The 22,884-nt window shown below is 37.2% G+C and overlaps 1 protein-coding gene across 8 annotated transcripts in view; it reads left to right on the top strand.

The window, feature by feature from the left end:
• The window catches only part of LOC128858560 (probable cyclin-dependent serine/threonine-protein kinase DDB_G0292550), an 85,947-nt gene that overhangs the window by 56,119 nt on the left and 6,944 nt on the right, over window positions 1-22,884 (top strand). For 4 of the 8 annotated variants that reach the window (XM_054094950.1, XM_054094946.1, XM_054094948.1 and 1 more), the window contains exons 5-6: window positions 9,999-10,093; window positions 10,165-10,333. The exons of 1 other annotated variant lie outside the window; for it this stretch is intronic. In XM_054094950.1, coding sequence (XP_053950925.1) covers window positions 9,999-10,093; window positions 10,165-10,333 — 264 coding nt within the window. Of the gene's footprint in view, window positions 1-9,998; window positions 10,094-10,164; window positions 10,334-10,398; window positions 10,669-13,633; window positions 13,793-13,941; window positions 14,275-22,884 lie in introns of those variants that run through there. 3 more of the 8 variants (XR_008454029.1, XR_008454030.1, XM_054094952.1) reach the window with 3 other exon arrangements.

Below are 22,884 nucleotides of genomic sequence, written 5' to 3' on the forward strand. Positions count from 1 at the left end.
CTATTCTCTCCATTACTTTCCTCTTCGATTTGATAAATGGGGTTATTGACTCCCCATCGCTACTCGAGAAAATCAATTTCAATATTCCTCAGCGAAGTTTACGGAATCTTGATTTTTTCTGGTTAGGGATGGCAAGAACTAATTATGCTTCCAATGCTCCGATCTCTAGAACTCTGGGTGATCTTAATTCGCTTTCAAATCATACTGGCCTAGATTTCTGTTCCACAAAGAATCACTTCAAATTGGTTCTAAATGAATTGTTGAACTAAATTCTTAGTATTAATCTAATCTTCTTCTGTAAATTCTAAAAAATGTATTCTTTTTCTTTCACTTATTACAATTGAAACTAGTTAATTATAAGTTTAATTTTACTTTGATTAATTTATTCAGCATTAATCTGTTTTCATAGTCTGTAAGAAATACTGTAATTTTTAGACTATTAATTAATTAAATAAATAAATAAATAAATAAAATAAATAAATGTAGTGCGAACCGCACAAACATTTTTTGAGCCCTCTCCACTCGATTTATATGGACTGCATGATAAGGTCTCCAATTAAAATAAGCATAATTTAATTTGGACCGAACAAACGTAGTGCGATGAGTGACGTCTAACAAAAGCGAGCATAGAAAGAGAATTGGAAACGGCATAATTTAGCTGCGTGATAAAATTAAACTTTAAATCAAAGAAAACCCCTAAATCTTTTATTAGATCGGAGGAAGCGAGATATGTAAAATTGAAATGATAAGAGGTAACACCACTGTACACGCGTAAAATAAACACGATTTTTAAAGAATTTTTTTGTATAGAAGGAAAGGGAAAACAATCACTCTGATTTGGGAAGTTATTACTTATATACTAAAATACAAAACTACAAAGTTTGATCGAAAAATTTTACAAAATGGCGGTATTGGAGACATTTGCGTAATGTGGTTTCTCTCGAAGGAGCTCCGCGGCACGCAGCACAGAGGGTGCAAATTTTAATCTGGAACAAAGAAACATTTTTTTTCTTAATCTAGATAAGAATAGCTATGGGATTTAAAAAATATTTATTTTTGTGTAATTAGCAAGCATTTGAAGGAAAAAACTCTATTTTGGACGAAAAAAGCGGCACTTAAATAATTATAACAATCGTTTAAATTAATCTATCGAAAATCCCCTACGCTCTTCTCTTAAGAAGGTTATTATACAGACGTAGTGAAAAACCTGATTAAAAATATTTAAAATTGTTTGAGTTATGCTGCGTGCCAATTTCAGAAAACGTGTTTTGAGAAAAACGCGTTTAAAGTTTGGAAATTTGGAGAAGTCGTTAGGTAGCAGTCACTAACGCTTGGTAAAAAGCTTAAAATATTTATGAAATAAACTTCGGTAACATATAAAACTGTTTGTTCTGTATTTTAAAACGTTCAAAGAATTTTTTAAGCTTATAAAAAAAAATCAATTTTTTGAAATTTCTACAGTGGTGTTACCCCTTAAGGGGGTTTTGAAGCTTAGAAAATGTTATTTTATGACATTTTTCAATATTAAGAAATAGACGATTCATAAGGCACCAGGAAAATAAATTATTCAACTCGGAGTATAGGACTGCTGAATCACTAAAATTTCTTATTTCAGCGTACACTTTTAGATCATCAGCATAGAGAATGAAATTAGCGAAGGAAAAACACGAAGAAATATCATTAATAAACAAATAACAAAGGTGCTAAAATACTACCCTGAGGTACACCAGAGGTGGCGATATACTGTTTCGAAGAAACTCCATCGATACCTACAGTACTGCATCTCTTTATTAAATAGGATCGAATCCAATCAAAGAAAGTTGAATGAAAACCGAGACAAGCCAATTTAGTTACTAAAATCGTATGGAAGATTTTATCAAAGGCTTTAAAAGAATGTGTGTATATCGCGTCAGTTAGGAAACCATTCTGGAAGGAATATATATGTATATATATAATATATTTCAGTATAGCTTTTCGCATTTCATACTATTGTGTAAACGAGCTAGATTAAAATAATCCCCTATTATATAACTTTTATTGCAACTTGTTCATTTCATGGGGAAAATTTTTCAAAGCGTCGCTTTAATTATATTTACTTATTTGAGTGCTTGTGGATATACGACATTTCTGTGTTTTCCGTCTGCTAAATATACAATGCAGTTGTTCAAGTGAGAAATACTGATACTCCACATCAAATCCACTAATTTATGGGGTGACCTTGTGTTTTGTTGACAAACGCTGCCAAAGCCAGTCCCACCGGAAGCTGTAAATATGTGAATTCAAAGTGCGTCCAGTATGTCTCATAATTCTTTTCACAATTTACTATTATACAGTGTCATTATTTTCTTTGTAGATTAGATAACACCATATTTCTTTAAATTCCTTTTCTTGTAGGAGAACTCTTTGCTGACGGCTTCTTTTTTATGCCTAAACAAAAATTGAACACGCAATATGCAAAAACAACAAAAACCAAAATGCGTCATTTTTTGGGTTGTCTCAAAATTGTTTCACAACGCGAAGAAACATAAAAAGATACCATAAACTTAACGGTATACTATGTTTTTTTTGTATATTTTTGGTTACTGCTGCATTTAGAGTTGGTACGCGAGGTACTGATTCGTACAGTTCATTACATCGCATTAATAAGAAACAGTTTTTACAATAATGCTGGTTTATCGTACGAGTGAAAATATGTTATACAATGGGTTTATTATAATAACCATAAAGGTAAACCAACAAATGGATGAAATAGTTTCTGTTAATACGAAGGCAGTGTAGAACACTATAAATCGCGCAGAAAACGAAAATCGGTTATAGTTAAAACACTCCAGTGGCAGACTAAAAAGAATGGAATATTGGGATGATGTTTTTTTATGATGAGACAAAAATAATGCTATATAACCACAATGGACTCAACAGAACTTGGAGAAAGCCGCTAACAGCCCTAATAAGAACATTATTCCCACACTAAAGCTATGTATATGCAATGGTATTGGATTGAAGACAACGAGACAATAAAAACCTTTCTAGACATTTCTTGTTAAATATTTTAAACAAAATGAGGGCTGAAGAATCTGTACAATATCAATTTCGTTTGCTGCGTATAATTCTGTAATAAATGTTGAATGTGAACCACACCTAAACGTCAAGTTTTTTTCTGCAGTTCATTTAACATTTTTCAATTTCAGGCGTTAAAGTTATTCAGGCTTATTATGAAAACGGGCGTTCAAATCAAAAGGCATATCGCGCACTTCGTGATTTTTTCGTTCAATTTAATCGTCCAAATGTGCGTACAATCGGAAAAATTGTGCAAAAGTTTGAGCAAACCGGGTATGTAGGAGATGTGTAAACACCAGTGCATGCTCGTACAGCTCGTACTGCAGAAAATATTGCTGCTGTTCGCGATAGTGTGGTTGAAGAGCCGTCCACCTCAACTCGTCGTCGTGCCCAACAATTGCACCTCTCACGCTCGTCGTTGATAAAGACTTACATATACACGCTTACAAGGTGCAATTGCCTCAAGAACTAAAGCCTCTTGACCATTTCAAGCGTCGTCAATGGTCAGAATGGTGGCAGAAAATGGCAACAGTGAATGACCAATTTTCGAAGAAAATCATCTTCAGTAATGAGGCACATTTTCGCCTCAGTGGATTCGTCAATAAGCAGAATTGCCACATTTGGGCGAATGATAATCCAAGAGTGATTCCCGAAAAACCAATGCACCCACAAAGAGTTACTGTTTGGTGCGGTTTATGGGCCGGCGGCATCATTGGGCCGTATTTTTTCCAAAATGAGGCCGGACAGGCAGTTACTGTGAATAGTGTTCGCTATCGTGAGATGATAACGAACTTTTTATGGCCCGAATTGGAAGATATGGATGTGGACGATATGTGGTTTCAACAGGAAACAATGGCTCTTTTGCGCGAAAAATTTGGTGGCCGAATAATCTCACGTCGCGGCGATGTCAATTGGTCGTCAAGATCATGTGATTTAACACCGTTGGACTTCTTTCTTTGGGGTTATTTGAAAGAAGAGGTGTACGTCGATAAGCCAGCAACAATTCAAGAGCTAAAGGATGAGATAATTCGGCACATTAACGGCATAGAACCTCAATTATGCCTCAGCATCATCAAAAATTTGGACCATCGGATGGAGGTGTGCCGCTGATGCCGCGGTGGCCATTTGGCCAATATTTTAATCCATACGTAATTGAGCCATGCCAGTATTATCATAATAAAGAGAAATGATAATAATTTCCTGTATTTTATTTAAAACCAACACCGGCCTTTAAAACTAAACCACCCTTTATTTGTCACCTTCAACTATTGGCATTAAATTTAAAGCACTCGAAGATTTACTATAGTATTTCGGTGAAGAAAAACTTTATATCTCGCTCATTTGACTCTAATTTTATTTTGATTTAAGTGCACGATCATCAGGTATAGATTGCATCGATTGGTAGAATCGACGTGGTTTCTACTTGTGTTTGCTTGTCGCGATAACAAAGCATGCCGCTCGTTTCTTTCTCGTGCTAATTGCCGCCAATTGGACACATCAATTGAACCAAGTCCTTCTCCACCTGAACTATTCAATGCAAATTGGGTATTCCTATGCTACCACCATCTACTCGTAATTCGGCACGTTAACGGCATAGAACCTTAATTAAGCTTCAGCGTCATCGAAAATTTGGACCATCGGATGGAGGTGTGCCGCCGAGGCCGCGGCGGCCATTTGGCCGATATTTTATTCCATACGTAATTGAGCCATACCAATATTATCATAATAGACAGAAATGACAATAATTTGTATTTTATTCAAAATCAACACCGTATGTATTTGTTACGATTAGTTGAGACAAAGTTTTTAACAGCAAATTAATTGAGCGCTTTTCGCAATAGATAGTAGTAGCCCCCTCCAGGCAATTCATCTCGCGCAATAAGTTACTATGAAAGGAAACCTATTTTGCTGATTAACTGATTGCTATATACTCAGCTTCTATTGTGGTAAGAGATAGACTGCTTTTTAGGCTCCCAACCGATTAAACCGTCAGTCTGAAAAATATTTTATAATAGCCCAATCAGCATCTGTATCACAAGATACATTTTCTATGCCCGATTTGTAGGTTATAAAATTCTTCGGATTTATGTACCTCGTTTTGCAGATTTAAAATGTTCAGTATGTGAGTGGCTATGAAATTGTGATAGCTTCGAACCTCTATAAGCAATGTCTGGCCTCGATATATAATATGTATGTAGTTGCTAAGTATGATAAACCACCAACTAAGAATTTACATATATTCAGCCATTTTGAAGTCTTTACATTCATAATTATTCAACTTCGCTAAAACTGTTCCACTGCAATATGGAGTTGGTGCCCCATTACAATCGCTCATGTTCCAAGCAACTCCTTCACATAATGGTTCTGTTGAATTTAAATTTCGCCGTTAGGAACTGCGCGTTCAACTTCAATACCAATACTGTTTCGTACGTATCTAATGCCTGGATGATTTGCGGCTGTGCTCTCGATTGCCAAAAATAAGTATGCTTCTTGCCCTTGTAATTTTAGTCCCGCCCTCTCAAATGCTTCTGAGTTCTTAGTGTCTACAAATTTATACGTATGTTAATAAATTAAGTTTATTTATCTCTATCTTCGCCAGAATAACTTTTACAGTTTTATAAAACAAAGAGCATTTTTTATAAAGTGTATCTATTTAAATTATATACTCTTTAAAATTCTTCCTTCGTTTACACAAGCGATCTCACAGTTTACACCGGTGTACATGAAAATTTCATACATTGGCATATGTTTTTGTGCTTACATAATACTCGTATGCACCTAAGAAAACTTCATCTACATTATGCAGCTTCAAATACAAAATTTGTGTAAGAAATGCAAGTTAAATATTTTTATCTTTATGTTTTTTATTGGGTATTCAAATAGGATTTTAAAAACAGTAATAATAATTTGCAAATTCATTACCTCCTTGTTATAAAAAATTTATCATGCAGCAAAATTGGTGTCAGAAAAAAAATCGGACAGCTGGCATTATTGCGATTGTTTGGCACTTTAAAACGGGGAATCCCACAATTAATTTGCTCTTGATAGAACAGTGAAAAGAAAGAACCAAACGTAATAAATTAAAATAAAATTTCGGTCGTATATTGTTGAATAAAAGTCCAAATTGTATACATGGGTAGACAGCGTGGACAAAGCTCTATTGAAGTCAGAAATTTAGTAATCATGAAAAGAGTAAAACCGTTCGGGAAATCGCAGGAATAGTGGATAGCCCCGTTCGACTGTACACGACGTGATAAAACGTTTCAAAGAAACAAAAACCGTCGAAAATAAGAAGAAATTGGGATGATCAAACTATTTTCGGATGCAGATGAACGGTGGATAGTGCAACAGATTAAAAAATCCAGATTTGAGCGCTCCTAAGCTCGCAACAGAAATCGCCCAACTCCTTAATAGTTACTTCAACCCCGAATGTATACATATAGTGTTGCGAAATAATAATTATGGAAAGAAACCTTTCATCAACGAAATTAACCGTTACAAGAAAATAAAATTCGCGTTCCCATGATAAAGATTTCGAGTTCTGGAACTACGTTTTATTTGTAGATGAAAGCAAGTTTAACATATTCAGGTCAGATAGACAATCATATGTGTGGAGAAGACCTAATGAAGAGTTGCTGGAAAAAACTTACGTCCGACAGTTAAACATGGGGATGGGTCGGTAATGTTATGGGGTTGTATGTCCGCTGCTGGTGCTGGAAATTTGTGCCTCATTAATGAAACACCTCCACAATCTCCAGACATCAATGTAAGTGCACATCTGTGGGCATGTTATTAAATAGAAACAAGAAAGAACTAGAAGATGCTATTAAAGAAGAGTGGGGGGAAAAAGATCCTTTAACATGCAAGAAGCTGGTCGAATCCATGCTAACAATACTGAATGCTATGAGAAAAAATAAAGGATTGCCGACTAAATATTAATTATATTATTTTTTCTTAAATATTATTTGCCTAACTCTACCTTATATAAATGTCTGAGTTCTTTTTTGTCATGTATTTGGCTAAGTTTTTATGTTCGTATTTTACATGTACGAATGAGTTGAAGTTTGCTTATGTTTTTTGTAGTTTTGAAAAATACGCTTGAAGAACGAAAATAAATGTGGCAAATTTAATTTAAAACCATATCACTTGGGAGTCCGAGTTCTTTAATGAGCCACTGTAGATATTTATGTATATGCAAAAAATAAAAGGACAAAAAATGTAAGTCCTCCATGACAAATGTATATTGCTTCAAATTTTTTAATAGAGCAAGCAAATGATTTCTCATTTTTTAAAACTAAATGCATATATGTAGGTATACACTCGAGCTTGACTTGTTTACAGCAGCACAGAAAACAAACTATGTGACATATCACGCTGAAATTTGCCATGTAAGCTTATAACAGTCCTACCAAAATATATTACAAAAAATTTATTTTTGCCATATGTCATCCGCGGACCGTTTTATTGATAACGTCTCGTTCATATTTGAGCAGAAGGTATATGTATTTGTATATCTTAACACTTCAAAAAATTATATTTCTTAAATATAATAAGGTCATTTCAATACATGTGGCTAAATAAAAAATTTCTCAATTAATTATTGATTTTATGTGAGCCAATTTTTCATGTGTTCCATTTGTTTTTAATACATTTTTGTTCCTTTCATTTTTCTTCACTTTATTGTCTTTTTACTTCTAAAGGTTCCTTTAAAGCGAAGAGAACATTCGTGTTTAGTACAACTACTGGTAAAGCTCAGTACATGGACGATTTTTAAATATTTCTTTTCAATATTAGTTCGATGTTAATAAAACATTTAAAATTTTTACAACTTAACTGTCTTTAATGCTTTCACCGTCAGCTTATCCAATAAGCCTGCACCTGAGCGATTCATTTGCCTTTTTACACTACGATTTCAGGTGCCGCACCTTCCACCGAACCAAACCCTATGTTATAGCAAACTGTGTATTTGATTTGTGTAAAGATTTGAGCAGTAAACGCCCTTAACTTGGGAGTGGCCAGGACGATTCTTCTGCATATGGTCCAAGCAGCTCACAACTTGCAGTCTTCGCCCAAGTATCTTCTGGGTAGCTCCGAAACATCCGTATGAGAGTGAGCTAATTTGAGAAGGCGAAGCAACTCAGAATATCTGGTTGTGCGTTGGGTTTGGGATCCGCTATGTAAAAATTGCGAACGAACTAAAGACTACTACTTAATGGGGAAAGTGTCTCTGCCCGGCTGGTTGATGTCCTCGGTAAGAGCAAAGGCTGACATCACTGCCATTCAAGATGCAATGGATGGGGCAAGGCAAGAGAAACATTGGAACTTGTGACGTCTACTACAGCTGCTATGTAGAGGAGCGCAAATTCGGTGCTTGTTGTGGGAGAGACTTCGTCGCCAAGTACTTACGTTCACTTCGAGAGTCTTACAATAATTCGCACCAAAGCACGATTTTTTAACATCTCGCTCATTTGTGCCCACGCCCCGACGGAAGAGAAGAACAATCCGCCCAAAAATTCCCTCTACAAACCCGAGGACCCAACATCGACTCGGATCATTTGCAGACACATTACGCACGCACCTCTCTACAACGAAAAACGTACATTTAACTACTACTTTAACTACTTGGCATCGGAGAGCTCCAATCGCAGCAGATAGCCAGAAGATTCGCCACTCGACTCTCACTATTGTTCTCGGAGAGTATTATCCAACAATCCGGGATGCGCGAGCAATGGAGCAACATTTCTCGTTCTTTACGTACCACCGCCGAAGAAGAAATCGGATTTCAGCGAGCCCAAAAAACAATTGGTACGACGAGGAATGCCATGCTGCTGCGCAAAGAAAGGTTGCGAGACGAAAGGAAGAGAGTCGTATTATCAGAAGGAAGCAACGAGTGGCCGAAATACGTGAGTGCGACGAGCTTGAGATGTTGGCCAATAGGAACAGCGCCCGAAAATTCTATCACAAGGTTCGGCGGCTTACAGAAGGTTTTAAGAACCTGTAAGAACAAAGACGGTGATCTGGGGAATGACAGCCAGAGCGTGCTTAAATTATGGACGGAATACTTTTCGAACTTATTGAATAGTGAAAGTTGCGCATGTCACAGAGAATGTGAATGTTGACGACAGAACTGTCGTTCCGCTACCCGACCAAGACAAGGTGAGATACTTGGTGTGCCCAACTTGTGCTGGTTGGCACGAGACAGAAACGACTAGCGCGCTTTATTAAACTTGCTTCTCATTTGAAACAGTTTACGTACTTACACACAAGACGCTTTGAAAATAAATATAATCACATCACGGCTTGTCAAAACGAAAATAATGCAGTGCTGCTAAACCATGTGCAAGGTTGAATACAAGGGCATTTTTTTTTTCTTCGATACTCGTTAGGTGTTGGTGAATCCAAGTCAGCTAATATTGTATTGTATATTGTGGCAAATCACGAATGTTCGCGAAACTACTGGCAATACCGATCGAATGAATTACTAAAAAAAATCTAGAATACCAGAAGACAACACACAAGATATGAGTGGCCACATATAGAAATTACGATAGTTGTTAAGTACATGTATATAAGCAAAGATCACGCGGCCAAAGTAATCAATCTTAAGTAGAGCGTGTGGCCGTGTAAACGTATGGTAAAGTGATTAAGTATTGAAATTAAATAAAATAACCAAGATGTGTAGTTTGAGTGTGTGATTTTTATTTAGCGGTCCAGTAATTCAACTTAGAGGAATTATGGAGAGACGTTTTAAGTTGAAAGAGAAAATTGTAGCATTTTTTCTTTTCTTGCACCGTGGAAAACCGTATACTATTCTTATGTTGTATTACAAATTCTTTTTGAAACAGTTAGTGAACAACTTTTAGTTTTAGATCCATATACCAGAACCTTCTTCAAATTTGATTTTAATAAATACATTTGTTTAATTTCATTATTTTGACAAGCTGACTCGAAAATGGCGCAATGCAAAGGAAATTCGAAGAGAAAACAGGAAGCAAGGTCCCTACAATTTACTTCCAGTATTGAGAAAGTAAAGGATGTAAGAATAAAAAATGTTATATGATATTTTATTTTACAATATGCATTGATTCATTTTGTTTTCCTTAAAAGTATGGATGGTACTGGGGCCCGTTATCAAGCGAAGCAGCGGAGAAAGTTCTTTCTACTGAACCAGATGGAAGCTTTATTGTACGAGACAGTTCTGACGACCATTACATTTTCTCCCTAAGCTTTAAACTAAATAATTGTGTTCGTCACGTTCGAATAGAACAAGATCAAGGTAATTAAATGCACTTAGATTCCTCACGATCTAAATTAACTCCAATATAATAAAATTATAATTAGTTTTGAGCGAGTGGAGGCCGGTTATAGAATGAAGAAAGTGAGGAAGAAGATAAACATAATAGTTGAGGGTCCAGAAATTATGTATTAGAATCAGAGAATTATTTATTATTTAGAATCAGTACTGCCGCTGAGCAAACTATTACCACCTTGTAATCCTCGAAATCATCATATGGGTGTAATGCATATGGATGTAATCATATAGCTGCTAGCACATTAACATTCATTTCATAAGTATTTTGTGAATTGGAAATAAAGGTGTATAAAACATTAGCGCATCGAACTTCCGTTGCGGAATCTTCGTATAAGGAAAATCATGGGATAATAATCGCAAGACGCAAGCAAACGTGTGCTAGGCAAATAATAGTAATACTTGTGGATAATAGGCAAACAACAAACTCGTTGGAAGATCAAGCGAATTCGCCCAGCCGCTATTATTTCACCTCAGAGTCCTTGATAAAAGCCGCTGCCACGCTGGTTTGTTGTATACTATTTTTATTTTTACGCATTTATTTCACAGCTCTTTTGCACCATCATTCATATATTGCAGGCGCCTTCGATTCGCAACTTCTCTGCTTTCAATCTCTGGACTCTGCTCACTTGACGAAAAATTTCCATGTGAAAGCAACAACAGAGTTATGGAGCAAGCGAGTATAGTTATACCTCATAAAATTGGCTCACTATTTTCAATGCTGTCAACTCTTTTCTTAGAGAGTTACATTATACTGCGTTTATACAGAGGGACTTTTGTTGCTTCTACTTTCCCAATTCTCTAATGATGTTCCCGCCGTGTTCACATATCTTGCAATTGTTAGTTTTTAGTCTACAGTCAATAACAACATTGAGAACAAATAGAACGCAAAGGGTGTTGGCAAGGCACGAGCATCACAAGTAACGAGTTTAAGCTACAAATAACTCGGTGAAACACCAAAATGATGAAAAAGGTTTTTTTCTAATAGCAGCCGCCCTTCGGCAGGCAATGGCAAACCTCCGAGTGTATTTCTGCCATGAAATGGCTCCTCATAAAAAATATCTGCTATTCTGTGTCGGTTTGAAACTCTAGATCCCTCCATTTGTGGATCAACCTCAAGACGCACGCCACAAATAGGAGGAGGAGCTCGGCCAAATACCCAAAAAAGGGGGTACGCGACAATTATAAATATATGCATATATATAAGTGAAAAAAATTATGTTCTTGAGTTTTAAATGAATCCATTAGATATATATAAGATATATACTTTAAATTTAAGAAAAACAAAACGGATATCAGAATAACAATCTAAACCATTTCCTGTTGGATTTTATAAAGGGTCGATTGGATGTATTAATGATACATTCTATACTATATATAGGCCATTATTCTGATTAATTTTAAATATTGCTAAAGGATCATGCTATAAATATTTTTTATAAGTTTCAGCAACATAATATCTATTAGAAGTAAATAAGGGGTTACACTTTGATGTACAATCTGTATGAGTGTAATATAAAAAATGTGGATAATGAACACGGGAGTGCAATATTAAAAGGAGAATATATGTAGGTATATGTATAATGAGAATAAAAGTGCCATGTATTAAGGAATTGTGAGACTTACACGTAATGACAGATTTGAAATATAATGGAATTTTAATATATAATAATATATAAAAATAAGTATTATGTAATTATGTAATAGTAAATGAGTAATGCAAATGAGGTGTGACCAAGATCAGACCGTTCACCGGCTTTCAGCGAATTTAAAAGAAGCAGCTGATTGCCTAACGTAACAGGATTATGACAGCGGCTTGTTTACGAAAAAACTGAGATTGTGTTCGTGATATACAAAAAAAAAATTCAACACAGTCTTCACTCATGTTACTTTGTTGTCGTCTGAACAACGACAAATGAGCGGACAGAATTCTGTTGCCGAGTCCCGGCAACACCATAGGGGATGGCTAAACCTGGTAATCCATCATCCTTGGTTACTTGCGGATAGTAAAACCTAGTAATCTATCGTCCTTGCAAGGAATCAAGAAACAATTTTCGGGCCTTTTTTATAGTTTTTTTTTTTTTATTTGAAACTACATGCAAATCCTACCTACGACTATTTGTGTTTGAAGATTGTGTTATAACCACTTCAGAAAATTCAAGATGTCCTTGAATCCAATTTTTCGTAATCAAATATAAAGAGCTCACAGTCTCTTGGATTTGTTCCACTTGGAACAATTGTTCCGATTATTGAATTTTGATTGAAGGCAAGACTCGGTCTAATAATGTATGCATTTGATTTCTAAAATATGTACTAATAATGCATAAATTCTATTTGCGGTTTTAACCCATATATCAAATAAAATCTTGTATGGTACTAGATTTTACTTGGGTTTGAATTATGAATGAATTTTTCCCAAATGTAATTTTAAAGTTGTATAACGCTGAATATTCAGAATTATTCTTTGTTTCACAACAACAAAAATAATTTATTTGATGAACTTTTCAGAAAATATTAAGAATGAACTAGGTTGCTTGCCAAAAAAAAATATCAAGCAGATTGTTAATATTTGCTTAAAAAATCGAGTGGATATGACTTTAAACGCGCAACAAGTATTCAAATTACATTAAGAGCTTAATTCTTATCTAATATTCCAATTATGAGTTACTTTTGTGATATTATATTGTGATTTTATTCTTGAAAAACTGCTGATTACAGTGTCTAATACCAGTACACAATATGAACAGTCGAACGTTGGCGCAAACAAAGAAGACGTAAGAAGTTTGAAAACTTTATTATATTTACTCATTTACTTCTCTTGTTTATTTCTATTTTATGTGCGTATACGAAAGGAACAGCACAAGAGCAGCTTTAGTTTGCACAAGTTTCTGCAAGCGGAATTTCGAACTGCAAGCAAGGAAAAATACGATAGGAAGTGGCGGGAGATCTGACGCGCTAAGGGAACCTTTCCATTAAATTTCAATAGCTACCGCCAATTGTTTGCTCGTAATAACTGCTACCTATGTTATACATTTATGAAAAATAATGTTAGGTTTATGTATTCTCTATGATGATCATGCAACTGAACGCAGGTATTTTGAAAAGTAGTTTATTTCAATTCTAGCCCAATACTTAAAATTTCTATATTTATTTGTTTAAACGTATTGAAAAATAAGATACATGTTGATTTGTTAAATTATACAATTTAATATGTGATGTTATTAAATAAAAAAGATAGTACGTTTTTAATATAACCAATAATTTCAGACTTTATCACACTGGAAGTGCCAGATTCGGTATCGTTCACCCAAGGCAAAAGTTAAATTGTAAACTACTGGCGGTTGTTCTCGAACATATAATACATACACATATGTATAATCAATTCAAACAGCATCAATATTGGATGGATTACCTGAACTCAGAACTGTAGGTTATGAAATAACTATATATTTATATTGAATAGCTATTTTTTCATATTGACTAATACCAAAATTTGCTGTAGGAAAGTGCAAGTTTACAAGAGAGTTCAGTAGAGCTTTATAAACACACCAGATATAAATTAACTTTGCTTTCAGTACTTCACACCTCCAGCTTTGAATCCGTTAAATGTATAATTGGAAATTGTGTACAATGCTGCTATAGAGGACGATGGCGCGTCAAGATCACCCCGCTCTTTAATTGCTCATGAGGAGTCAATACCTGCAGCTGTGGTAAAAAAAAAACAAGTTTTGTATGGAACTAATCAAGGCGACTCTATTAAAAGCGGTATCAACAGGCCAGCTGATTTGTTTTTTTTTTTTCTTTCGCTGTGTACATTCGGATGTCAACACAAAATTGAATTACGAAAAATGTTTTACTTACATTCAAATATTGTAATTTAAAATTAAAATTTTGTAATGAAGTTATTATGATCATTTTAAAATAATTTCAACGCCTCAAATGAATTGATTCATTTTTCTATTTTGGCTTCACAAATAAATAGCTTCTTTGTTTTCTACTTTGACGTGATATTCTAATGTACAAAATGTTGTTGTTGGCCTAGTGTCACCACCTTTAATGAATTCGCATTGGAACAAACTAGCCGATGATTTTCTGATAACTGTTTGTTACGCTGCACTTCGGATTCTACTGAAACGCCCTTATTGAATTATGTTCAGTTGTATAATAAATATTTCAAAAGACGCGCCTAGATGTTATTTTAAAAGAAAACATGTTAAGGACAAATGCTATGCGAACCATCCAGAGACGATTGATGCTTTAAAACACGAAATCGAAGTTGCCATTCATGAAATTGGAGCCCAAACAATCGAAAATGTGCTTAAAAATTGGGTTGATCGAATGGCCTACTGTAAAACCAGTCGTGGCAGTCATTTGAACGATATTATTTTTCATTCATAAATGACAATGTTCAATCTTCAAAATAAAAAAAGAAGTTTGAAAAAATTATGATTAGTTTTTTTTTATAGCCGATTCAAAAAGCAAATTTTACATGGCCCACCCTATATATTCATATGTGAAAAATGACATAATGTAAATGTCCGCCATGAGCACGTCTACGGGCTGTCATACGAGAATTTAAATTTTCAAGGAGTTGGCGCATTATCGCATTGAATTTAGCAGTCCCGATTAAAAGGCGTATTTCTTCTCTGAAGTAGTTGTTGGTTTATTCACAGAGACTTTACCTTTTAAAAAGTAGTCTAGTGCCATTAGTTCGCAAGATCTAGGTCGCCAGTTCATGTCACCATCATGACCAGGAAACCTAGATCGTAATAAAAAAATATTTTTCCGTGTTGTGTGACTTGTGGCTTAACTCACTAGTTTCATTCCATTTCATAGGAATAGTTACAGCATTTACTGATGACTTGGCTGTTGCATGTGGTTCAATCAGTGCTTTCAATCTCTTTGTAGATATTAATCACGATGTGGACCTGCTAAGAGAGTGGTCGCAAATCCTCTGCTTATTCTAAACAATAAAATGAAGTTAATGGATTTTAATCTTTGTGGCATGGAAGCGCCGAGTGGGAATATTATTTTCCACTCTACACATAAACAGTGTACGACACAAATTATTTACCCAATAATTTAACACTGTCTGTCTAATAGAAGCATTTTTTTTTTTAAATTGCATGGTAACTAGTTAATAAAAAATAAACTAAAGAACATTTTTTTTTTGTTTTTGTGTACTACAATTAATATGTTTTAATGGTGCTTTGCACAAAACCTGCAAAAGAGTTGATTACTGCATGAGGTTGTGCGGCTTTTGCGTTTCAACCTTACAAACCATTTGTGTTGGTCGGTGAGGGCTGAGGCTATTGACTAAAAAAATTAAAACTGTTGTCAAGCGAAACGGATGTGTTTACGGACCGCTCTGCAAACATGTGTTTTCAAAAATCCAAATCTGGACACAATTGATATTCGTATTGAGACTATATTTTTGAAATTTTCTACATTTTTCTCTCCTCTGCAAAAACTTATTTTTCATATGAAAAAATAGTGTTTTTTAAATATTAACTGTTTGCAGTAATTTTCGCAATCCATGGATTCCAAAAGGTGCAAACTGCAAATCCGTATCATTCCCAATCGAAATGCTTGAAATTGAAATTTGAAAAGGTTGAACTAAGGAGCACCAGGAGATTTGGTGGCTCCTAAAACACTCAGGCTAAAAAGCCCATTGTATTTAAAGCTCTGGAAAGGGGGTGGATAGTCAAGGACGGAAGGAGAAAAGTATAAGAGAAAGAGACAGGAAAGAATAGAGATAGAGATAGTTAGTCCTGTGAGAATTTTCCGGATTCTTTGGCAAATCTGTAAATATCCTCCAGTTTTAGAGAACGAATATTACTCATTCTCATAACATCGGAACCCAAAACTCGTAGCCGTGCTCTAGCAAAGGCAGGACACTCACAGAGAAAGTGCTCGGTGCTACCCGCCTCCTCCAAGTATGACAGACACACTGGGTCCTCGATGATTCCAATGGTGGTCATATGCTGACCCCATGGGTTGTGTCCTGTAATGATACCGACCATCGACCGAATGTCTTTCCTTCTAAGTTTTAGTAGAAAGTTTGACATTTTTCTGATCGGATTATCCATTCAGCTACTTTCAGGATGACAAAAACTTCTGTTTTGGAAAACAACAGTTGCCATTTCCCCCATAGTGATACTTATTACTATCGTTTAAGTACCATCCGGTTCCAAACCTTATTTCATTCTTGGACCCATCGGTAAAGAAAATATCCGTCAAACCTCCCTGCATGCATTCTGGATTGCTCCATTGCTCAAGCAAACTGGCATCAGATCTGGGTGTCAGGTCGTCTTTGGGTGCCAAAAACAGAGGATACTGCTCAGATAGTAACTTAAAGATTTCTCTGTGTCCCGAAGCTCCGTCTTCGTGCCAGAAACCATATTTATGGAGTCTACACATTGCTTTTATTGCTTCCTGTTGTATCTTAAGATCCAGGTGGAGCAAATCAAGCATATCATTTAGGGCATCACCAGAGGTTGTGCTCATGGCACCCTTGATGCATAAACATACACTTCCGTGCAGCCTGTATAGTTCCGGGATTGTGGACTTAACCATGCTCTGTCGCCACCATACCACAGAAGCGTAAGTGATGATTGGTCTGATAAGTGCTGTGTATATCCATAGGACCACAGCAGGTTTCAGACCCCAGGTTTTACCAAAGGCTCTACGGCATTGCTGAAAAATCCTCAATGCCCGATTCACCTTTAGTGGAACGTGTGTCTCCCAAGTCAGCTTCTTATCCAAAATTCTTCTTCTTAATTGGCGCGATAACCGCTTACGCGATTTTGGCCGAGCTTAACAAAGCGCGCCAGTCGTTTCTTTCTCGTGCTAACCGGCGCCAGTTGGACACACCAAGTGAAGCCAAGTCCTTCTCCACCTGATCTTTCCAACGCAGAGGAGGCCTTCCTCTTCCTCTGCTACCACCAGCTGGTACCGCATCGAATACTTTCAAAGCCGGAGCGTTTGTATTCATTCGGACGACATGACCCAGCCAACGAAGCCGCTGGATCTTTATTCGCTGCGCTATGTCTATGTCGCCGTAAAGCTCATACAGCTCATCGTTCCATCGCCTGCGATATTCGCCGTTGCCAACGTGCAAAGGTCCAAAAATCTTACGCAGAATCTTTCTCTCGAACACTCCAAGCGTCGCTTCATCGGATGTTGTCATTGTCCACGCTTCTGCGCCATACGTTAGGACGGGCATGATGAGAGTCTTGTAGAGTGTTAGTTTTGTTCGTCGAGAGAGGACTTTACTGCTCAGTTGCCTACTTAGTCCAAAGTAGCACTTGTTGGCAAGAGAGATTCTACGTTGGATTTCAAGGCTGACATTGTTATCGGTGTTAATGCTGGTTCCTAAATACCCGAAGTCTTTTACAACCTCGAAATTATAACTGTCTACAGTGACGTGAGTGCCGATACGCGAGTGCGCCGACTGTTTGTTTGAAGACAGGAGGTACTTCGTTTTGTCCTCGTTCACCACCAAACCCATTCGCTTTGCCTCTTTATCCAGTTTGGAGAAGGCAGAACTAACAGCGCGGTTGTTAAGGCCGATGATATCAATATCATCGGGATACGCCAACAATTGTACGCTCTTATAAAATATTGTGCCTGAGCGATTAAGTTCTGTGGCTCGTACGATGCTCTCCAACATCAGGTTAAAGAAGTCACACGACAGCGAGTCACCCTGTCTGAAACCTCGTTTGGTATCAAACGGCTCGGAGAGGTCCTTCCCAATTCTGACGGCGCTGCTGGTGTTGAGCAACGTCATCTTACATAGCCGTATTAGTTTTGCGGGGATACCAAATTCAGACATAGCGGCATACAGGTAACTCCTTTCCGTACTGTCGAATGCAGCTTTGAAGTCGACGAAAAGATGGTGTGTGTCGATTCTCCTTTCATGGGTCTTTTCCAAGATTTGGCGTATTGTGAATATTTGGTCGATGGTAGACTTTCCAGGTCTGAAGCCACACTGATAAGGTCCAATCAGTTGGTTGACGGTGGGCTTCAGCCTTTCACACAATACGCTCGCTAGAGCCTTATAGGCGATATTTAGAAGACTAATCCCGCGGTAATTGGCACAAATTGCAGGATCGCCCTTCTTATGGATTGGGCAGAGCACACTTAAATTCCAATCGGCAGGCATGCTTTCATCCGACCATATTTTGCATAGGAGCTGATGCATGCACCTTACCAGCTCCTCGCCGCCATGTTTGAATAGCTCAGCCGGCAGTCCGTCGGCGCCCGCGGCTTTGTTGTTCTTTAGCCGTGATATTGCTATTCTCACCTCGTCATGGTCGGGTAACGGAACGATAATTCCGTCGTCAACGATTGGGGTATCGGGATCTTCACATTCTCTATGACATGCGCAGCTGTCACCGTTTAACAGGTTCGAGAAGTGTTCCCTCCATAATTTAAGATTGCTCTGTACGTCAGTCACCAGATCACCGTCTTTGTTCTTACAGGAAAACGCCCCGGTCTTAAAACCTTCTGTAAGCCGCCGAACTTTCTGGTAGAATTTTCGGGCGTTGTTCCTATTGGCCAGCATCTCAAGCTCCTCGCACTCACGTATTTCGGCCTCACGTTTCTTCTGTCGGATAATACGTCTCTCTTCCTTTTTCAGCTCTCTGTAGCGATCCCACATGGCTCGCGTTGCGCCCGATCGCAGCGTGGCTCTATAGGCGGTATCTTTTCTTTCGGCGGCAGCCTGACATTCCTCGTCGTACCAATTGTTTTTTCGGGCTCGCCGGAATCCGATTTCTTCTTCGGCGGCGGTACGTAGGGAACAAGAAATGTTGCTCTATTGCTCGCGCATGCCGGTGTGTTGGGCAGTGCTCTCCGAGAGCAGGAGTGAGAGTCGAGTGGCGAATCTTCTGGCTGTCTGTTGTGATTGCAGCTTTTCGATGTCGAACATTCTTTGCGTAGGTAGATGTACGTTTTTTGCTGCACAGAGACGTGTGCGCAATTTGGCTGCAACAAGGTAATGATCCGAGTCGATGTTTGCTCCTCGGATCGTACGTACATCTAATACACTAGAAGCGTGTCTTCCATCTATCACAACATGATCGATCTGGTTTCGCGTTTTTCGATCAGGGGACAGCCAGGTAGCTTGGTGTATATTTTTATGCTGGAATCTGGTGCTGCAGACTACCATGTTTCGGGCCCCGGCGAAGTCGATCAGCCTCTGTCCGTTGCCGGATGTTTCGTTGTGCAGGCTGAATTTTCCGACTGTGGGACCAAAAATTCCCTCCTTGCCCACCCTGGCGTTGAAGTCGCCAAGCACGATTTTTATGTCGTGGCGGGGGCAGCGCTCATAGGAACGTTCCAAGCGCTCATAGAAAGAATCCTTGGTCGCATCGTCCTTCTCTTCCGTCGGGGCGTGGGCGCAAATTAGCGAGATGTTAAAAAATCGCGCTTTGATGCGGATTATTGCGAGACGCTCGTCCACCGGAGTGAACGACAGTACTTGGCGACGAAGTCTCTCTCCCACAACAAATCCGACACCGAATTTGCGCTCCTTTACATGGCAGCTGTAGTAGACGTCGCAAGGTCCTAGGTTTTTCTTACCTTGCCCCGTCCATCGCATCTCTTGGATGGCAGTGATGTCAGCCTTTACTCTCACGAGGACATCAACCAGCCGGGCAGAGGCACCTTCCCCATTAAGGGACCGGACATTCCAGGTGCATGCCCTCAAATCGTATTCCTTATTTCGTTTGCAGAGGTCGTCATCAGTGTTGAAAGTTCTCATCCAAAATTACTCCTAGATATTTAACTTCATCGGAAAGACCAAGTGTTACACCTTTCAGTGTTAGAAGACTGAGTCCATACAATTTCCGTTTTCTCGTAAACAAGACTATGGTTGTTTTTTTCGGATTAACGGAAAGACCTTGTCTCATGCACCAGCCATCGATTTTGTCAAGAATCCTCTGCACTTTCGTGCAAAGCCTCCTTAAGGATTTATCCGATGTTAGCACACAGACATCGTTCGCATATGCTTGGACATGAAAACCGAGTTCCTGCATTTCCGCTAGTAGAGAGTCTACGACGAAGCACCACAGCAGCGGAGAAAAAACACCCCCTTGGGGACATCCTTGCCTAGCCCTGACTGCGATTTGTTGACTTGAGACTCACAAGCAAGTGCACTTCTGACAACGAAGTAATTCTTAATCCTGATAAATCTCAATGTATCGTTATATAAAAGAAATAGCGATAGCTTGAAGACTATACAGAAGTCAGACTAAATAACGATGTGATTAAATATGTGGAAGCTGTTAAAAATTTAGGGGTTACATTTAATAGAACTTTGATATGGAGTAACCACATCTTTATTGCCATAGGCCAAATACGAGTATATGGTATGATACGAAATGTATGGACTACTCAACACTTTACACCAGTAAATATTCGTGTGCTACTAGCTAAAACGTATTTATCACCAACCTTATTGTATGGTTGTGAGTTATATACTCATTGCGCCATTGCGACAATGTGTGCCATAGGAAACTTAATGTTTTGTATAATAATATCGTATTACTGTAAAAAAACGTTATGACCACATTTCTGTTTTTGCAAAAAAAAAAATTCCATCTGTATCTTTTGACGATTTGTTTAAGTTTAAATATTTAGTGTTATTCTAGAAGATTATAAATACTCAGGAGCCCATATAACTCAAAGAGAGACTTATGTTTTCAGAATCTTACCGTTTGTTAAACTTTGTCCCGATGAAATACAGTTGTTGGTGACTGAACGTCAATACTTTGTGTCCTCTGTCCGTGTTTGGAGTAACTTATCCCGGAAAATGAAACGTATAAAAGACAGCTTGCGCTTCAAAAATAAATGCTTCGTTACTTTGCCGAATATTACTGAATTTACTCAAATGATTATTATCAAATCATTATTTCAATCAAACCCAATTAATCTCTACTCTTACTACTACTACTTTTTTATCTTTCCTTTTTTTAATACCTTCTCCAACTTCAACTTTTTGACGTGATAACGTCTTATAATTCGATTTAGCCGGCTGCACGCACGAAAAAATGTGTCGTTACCTTGCTCATTTGTCGTTACCTTGCTCATTGCCGTTACCTTGAATGAACTGCAAGCGAAAGCGCGGAACGAACAAAGCAAACGAACGGCAACGTTCGACATCTTGCTCTCTCCTACTTAAGTGAGCATATATATGTATTTATATGCACATATGTACATATATAAATTCACATATTTGTATTTGCATATGCCTTCTTATTGATTATTATTAAGTTGATTTACTTGAAGAATTTAAAATAAAACCAAGTTTGTTAATAATATCTGTTGTTTTAATGTTATTATTATTAATTTTTTTATTATATATGAAGGAAAAAATGTATGGTAATATTTACCATATACCATATAAGATCTGTTGTATACTAATATATGTATATAAACATGCATATACATATACAATTTCGCGCAATTTTCAAAAAGAACAAATCTATATGTAAAGATGCATACAAGTCATATGGACATATCAAATATACGAATCTATTCCGTACGCAAGCAAATGTAAGCTAATGTGCTTGAACTGCAAGCGAGAGCGCGGAACGAACGACGAAAGAGCACAATCGGCCCCCGCGTTCGGCAACGTTCGACATCTGGCTCTGTCCTACTTGAGTGAGCATATATATGTATGTATATGCGTATTTGTATATAAATTCACATACTTGTATTTGCATATGCCTTCTTGCTGTGCGCATGGTAATGAACCATTTCTCTGTTGAGAATAGGACGATGATAGAAAAAGTAGGAAATGAAAGGGAGTGTTTCGATTGTAAAGTGTCTTGAAAAAGGCAAATCGATGATGGTGCCTCTTAGTGTTGTTGACTTATTAACGTCTGATGCGCAATCGAAATTGAAGATATCTTTCATGAATTTGATAAATGTTTCGTCATTTTTCACGTTTGTGTAAATGTAACTTGACCTATTCCATTGCAATTCCATTTACCTCCTCCTCTATATCCATACAAAATATCTATCAAACAAATAAAATTAAAATTTTGTTTTGAAAATTGCAACCATTCCATCAATATTTTCTTATGACGTTGTCACGTTAAACTATCGTCAGTAAACCGACTTTACAGACAACCTCTTTTTTTTACTACTGGCTATAATTTTAATTTTGATTTTATTGTTAATTTTTTTATCTACGATTTAATTATGTGAGCTATTCTTAAGGTCAATAATAGTAAAAATAACCCATGGTTGTATGTTTGACTTTAATAAATAAATAAGTATTTAGCCGTCTTACAATACGGAATTTGCACTGTATTTATATGTATATAAGTTTTATACATATATCATTCTATTGTACATAAAGTCAATAAGAACGGATTTTGTTTCATTTAATTTTATGTACCAAGCAACTGTCTACTCATAGATTATGTTTAGAAGTTTTTGAAGATTTGCCATTGACTCGATCTGTGTATTTCCAACTGACAAGATAGCGGTGTCGTCTGCAAACGTTG

The sequence above is a fragment of the Anastrepha ludens genome, chromosome 3 (assembly GCF_028408465.1).
Source record: "Anastrepha ludens isolate Willacy chromosome 3, idAnaLude1.1, whole genome shotgun sequence".
NCBI lineage: Eukaryota > Metazoa > Arthropoda > Insecta > Diptera > Tephritidae > Anastrepha > Anastrepha ludens.